Below are 5075 nucleotides of genomic sequence, written 5' to 3'. Positions count from 1 at the left end.
CTCTACAGTCTGTGTTGTTAGCCATTTTAGCAACACTCTGGTCACATTCAGACATTCCCCTTTGACATCACTTCCTGTTACTTCACATGCAAATAATTCAACAACTGTTCATCTCAGCGGCGTGAAATCTTTTTTACAATATGTTATCAGCGTTATCCTTCCAAAAATACATTCATTTTTATTACAAAAAAATGATGTCACAGGCACTTTAAAAGTAGATAACTACAAACATTTAACTCTTATCATGCTTGACTGAATGGTCAGTAAAACAGCAGTTGCAGACCTAATCCTTGGTTTCATTGCTGCTCATTCGGTCGCTGAGCTCCTCAAAGTAATTTTCAGCAAAGCGAAGCATCTGAATGACGGCGCTGAGCAGCAGGATGTCACAGTTGATGTCCAGCTCCAGCTCTTCGCTGTAGTTCTTCACTGGAAGAACGCAGTACTGCGGCACACCCAGCCTGGCGCTGACCTCCTGTGTCTGGATCAAACAGCGCAGAAGGCTTGAAGCTGTTTTTGTCAAAACATGTTTCTAATGTCAAAGTCTGACAGTTCTTACGATTTCCTTGATGTATCCACTCTTGTAGATGTTCCTCAAATCCTCTTTCACCGAAGGACACGCCTCGTCTACTTTAGTGAGCAGAACAAGCTGAAGAATCCCTACAAACATGAGGACAAAAAAACATTTTACAAGTGGCTTTTAAGTCTGAMATTTCTAGATCAATGAAGGACTTCTCTAACCCAGAAGGTTGACCTTCCTGCGGATAGCTTCCAGCTTCTCCTCCAGCTTTGAGGGCATAATGGAGATCTTGCAGGCATCTATGACATAAACCACACAGTGGATCTTGTCCTTGAGACCTGGAGACTTCTGATAGTTGTGAGCTTCCGAATGCAGAGGAACAGCAGGGTTGAACTGTGTCCATGTTTGAGGAGAAAGAGGGGAAGAGTTGGAGTTGACTAGAACCTTTCCCACATTTCATATTCTAAGGTTGAATGAAATACACRTGGTCAAAATTGTTGGTACCCCTCGTTTAATGAAAGGAAAACCCACAGTTGCAGAAATAACTAGAATCTGACAAAAGCAATAAAGAAAAATTCTATGAAAACAAACAAATAAATGAAAGTCAGACATTGCTTTTCAACCATGCTTCAACAGAATAATAAAAAAATACTCATAAAACAAGCCTGGACAGAAATGATGGTTCCCTTAACTCAATATGTGGTTGCACAATCACTGCAATCAAATGATTCCTGTAACTGTTAGTGAGACATTATCCTGTTGCAAGACCCACGAGCTGCGACTGAGACCAAGCTTTCTGACACATTTCTCTCTAGAATCCCTTGATAGTCTTGAGATTTCTTTGTACCCTGCACAGATTCAAGACACCCTGTGTCAGATGCAGCAAAGCAGCCCCAGAACATAACAGAGCCTCCTCCATGTTTTACAGTAGGGACAGTGTTCTTTCCTTCATGCTTCATTTTTCCTTCTGTGAACATAGAGCGGCACGGTGGCTCAGTTGGTAGAGCTGATGTCCTTCAGCAAGAAGGTCGCTGGTTCAAATCCCGGCCTGGGGACTTTTCTGGGTAGAGTTTGCATGTTCTGTCCATGCATGCGTGGGTTCTCTCCGGGTACTCTGGCTTCCTCCCACAGACCAAAAACATRACTGTTAAGCTAATTGATAACTCTAAATTGTCCCTATGTGAGAGAGTGAATGGTTGTTTGTCTAGTTTGTCTCTCTGTGTGGCCATGTGATGGACTTGCGACCTGGATGAACCCCGCCCCTCACACTGTGACCGCTGGGTATGGGCACCAGTGACCCGTGCGACCCTGAAAGGAATAAGCGTGTACAGAAAATGGATGGATGAACATAGAGCTAATGTTTTGTCTCATCTGTCCATAGGACATTCTCCCTGAAACTTTGTGGCTTGTCAACATGTAGTTTGGCAAATTCCAGTCTGGCTTTTTTATAATTTGGTTTCCTCCTGTCGTCTCCCATTAAGTCCACTTTGGTTCAAATGACGATGGATGGTGTGATCTGACACTGATGTTCCTTGAGCTTGAAGTTCACCTTTAATCTCTTTAGAGGTTTATCTGGGATCTTTTATTACCACTCGTATTAGCCATCTCTTTGATTTGTCATCAGTTTTCCTCCTGTGGTCACGTCCCAAGGATTTTTAATTTCTGAATAACAGTCACATGAATAGTCAAACTGTTGTCACAGAAACATCAAGCTGCTTGGAGATGGTCTTATAACCTTTACCTTTAACATGCTTGTCTATAATTTTCTTTCTAATATCCTGAAGCAACTCTTTCCTTCGCTTCCTCTGGTCCATGTTGAGTGTGGTACACACCATGTCACCAAACGGCACAGTGAGTATCTGTAGCCCTATATACAGGCCCACTGACTGATTACAAGATTGTAGACACCTGTGACGCTAATTAGTGGACACACCTTGATTTAACATGACCCTTTGGTCACATTATTTTCAGGAGTACAATCATTTCTGTCCAGGCCTGTTTCATGAGTTTTAAACAAATTCTGTTTAAGTATGGAAGTATGCATTAAAAGCAATGTCTGACTTTCATTTGTTCATTTTTATAGATTTTTTTTCTTTATTACTTGTCAGATTCAAGTTATTTCTGTAACAATTGTGGGTTTCTCATTCATTAAACGAGGAGTACCTCCAATTTTGTCCACGTGTGTGTATATACCCGGTAAAGGTCAGGCAGGTGCCCTGTAAGGATGCTGCTGATGTCATCTATGTCAAGCCCCGCCCCTTTGCTTTCCTCCAATCCCATGGTGTCACACAGGATGATTGGCAGAGGTTTGCGTTCTCGTCCATCTTTCAGAGTATAAGTTCTAAACTGTTGGRGTATAGAGGGAGATGCAGTAACATCACACAGATGATAAAACTGTATCAGTCAGAAACAGACCTGTGTGGTGAGGCTGGTGGTGGAGCTGCCAGATATGGCATGGCTGGTGACGTGGCCTCTGAATACAGAGTTGATGGAGTTAAAGAAGCTGGACTTTCCAGCTCCAACTGGTCCGATCATTAAAACCCGWATCTGGGACACAGACCTGGCTATGGGTTTGTAGGTTCTGATGGTCTCCATCAGCTCAGTCCTCTTCCTGCATAAACAAGACCCAACTGTCGGATTGTGCACATTTTTCTAGCATTGTTTGGTAATAGCACTGTGTAATATTTAAGTTGAACAAAAGTAATAAAACTTGTCGAATGGTATTTTCATATTACTCATATGAGTCCCAGATCACAGTCCTCCATGGCCTCTCAAGTTCAGTGGTTGCTGTTGAAGAGCAAAAATTATATGTAACGTTTGCAGGTTGTTGTTGTTTTTTTTTTTTTTTTTTAGAAATTTATACATTTGTTTATATTACATAACTATAATAAATGAAAACGTTTTAATAGCTGAAAAAAGCACAGTGGTTAGAGCTATCAYATCACAAAGGATTGTCTTCCTTTCTGTGTGAAAATAGGCAGGTTCTCCTTTGCGTGTTTTTTTTTTTTTTTCTGGATACTTTAAATTTTCCTGTGAGTGAGAGTGACTGGTTCGTCTCGTGTGTCTCCATGTGTTTCTAATCAAACTACAACCTGTGCAGAGTKTACCCCGCCTCTTGCACAGTGACTGCTGAAGAAAGCATAAAGGTCCCCACAACTCAGGAAAGGAAAGGCTGGTAAAGAAATTCATAAACGCATAAATAAATGAATGGTAGGTAATGAAAGTTTACCTTCCACCCTGTAGACTTCACACTCAGTCAGGTTCAGGTCATTTCCATGCATTTCTGCTGCATTGAAGTTGTAATGAGCTCCTGGGTTACTGTAGACCACCGGTGTGCTTCCATTGACAAGAACCAGGGCTTCCCCAAAATAAGGACCAGAGTTTCTGATCATTCTAACTGCATGTGTAGCACTAGCAACATGATATTTGAGGAGTTGATCTCCACTGAAGGTGAAAAGAAAGGCCTGGTCATCGTTCACATAATGTCCAGTCTGACTGAAAGGTTGTGCGGTGTAGCCTCCAAACACATGACCAGAGACGTTGTAGCCCACAGACACAGTGGGACTGTGGTTGTCACATCGTTGGTGGAAGGCAGCTCCAGTAAAGCCATGTTCAGAGGCTTTGTAGAGCAGCTTGAGTTTGACAGTTCCCAGCTGAGAGCAGATTGTTCTCTGCTGGCTCCTGCTTAGATTTGACTTTAGAGTAGACATCTGGTTTGATGATGTGAACTTCAAGATAACTGGACTCTTATAAGAAAAAAAATAGAATAAAGTTAAAAGGTCACGTTTAAAAATTGGACGTTTGCTCTGAAAACTTACATTAAAAGATCCGATGCACGCTCAATAATCTATGTAGAAAAATCTAACAAGGYTGAATCAGGTTCCCGGACGGGTTCTTCTTTGTTGAAACGTTTTGCTTTTTATCCAAAAGACTTGTTCAATCTGGGCAGTTACAGGTGAACTCCCTTTTATAAGTACTTTCACATATTGAATTAACCTGTTTGCTGGTGACACCCAGCAAACAGGTTAATYCACTTTGTGAAAGTACTTCTCATAAGAGGGAGTTYACCTGTAACTGCTCAGACTGAACAAGTCTTTTGGATAAAAAGCAAAACGTTTCAACAAAGAAGAACCCGTCCAGATTATGGGGCACCAAATGTCAAACAAAATGTTGAAAAATGTCATTAACACATTTTCATTATTTAACTCACTTTCTGAGAGGAAAATCATAGTTTAAATTTTTTCACTAATTTTTTGTCGTTTTTTTGCTCATTGTTCTTACATTTTGCTAACTGTTACTAAATGTTAAATGTTAATGTCTAAATGTAAAATTTCAAATATTGCGGTTAAATGTTCAAGTTTACCTTTAAGTATTTTGAAATCGAATACAGCCACGTGGCTGAATTAGCTTGTAAATGCTTTTCTCAATTTTTGTTCTCCTCCCGTCCGCTTCTTCTACTTTTTCCTCTTCTTCATCAAACCTTTCTTCCTCTTCGGTCTTTGTGCTTGGTAAACAATGAATTGGCGCATTAACGCCATCTACTGGTATTAAGCGCAAC

The 5075-nt window shown here is 40.9% G+C and overlaps 1 protein-coding gene across 3 annotated transcripts; it reads right to left on the bottom strand.

The window, feature by feature from the left end:
• Positions 1-152: 152 nt before the first annotated feature.
• On the bottom strand, positions 153-4997 carry LOC106516781 (interferon-induced protein 44). Of its 3 annotated transcripts, XM_014007295.1 has the most exons (9): positions 4881-4992; positions 3747-4263; positions 3253-3304; positions 3078-3128; positions 2933-2990; positions 2681-2863; positions 739-910; positions 557-657; positions 153-478 (listed from the first exon to the last, which is right to left on the bottom strand). In XM_014007295.1, exons 2-9 carry the CDS (start codon positions 4225-4227, stop codon positions 284-286), a joined length of 1293 nt encoding a protein of 430 aa, XP_013862749.1. In that variant the 5' UTR covers positions 4228-4263; positions 4881-4992; the 3' UTR covers positions 153-283. The 3 variants fall into 3 exon arrangements, 2 of the variants coding, with proteins under 2 accessions (XP_013862749.1, XP_013862748.1); XM_014007294.1 differs by having other exon boundaries at positions 2711-2863; positions 2933-3128; positions 4881-4990; XR_001310131.1 differs by having other exon boundaries at positions 386-478; positions 739-980; positions 2933-3128; positions 4881-4997.
• Positions 4998-5075: the final 78 nt, after the last annotated feature.

This window comes from Austrofundulus limnaeus, unplaced genomic scaffold (assembly GCF_001266775.1).
Source record: "Austrofundulus limnaeus strain Quisiro unplaced genomic scaffold, Austrofundulus_limnaeus-1.0 Scaffold41, whole genome shotgun sequence".
NCBI lineage: Eukaryota > Metazoa > Chordata > Actinopteri > Cyprinodontiformes > Rivulidae > Austrofundulus > Austrofundulus limnaeus.
This window is presented reverse-complemented; position numbering and strand designations above follow the sequence as displayed.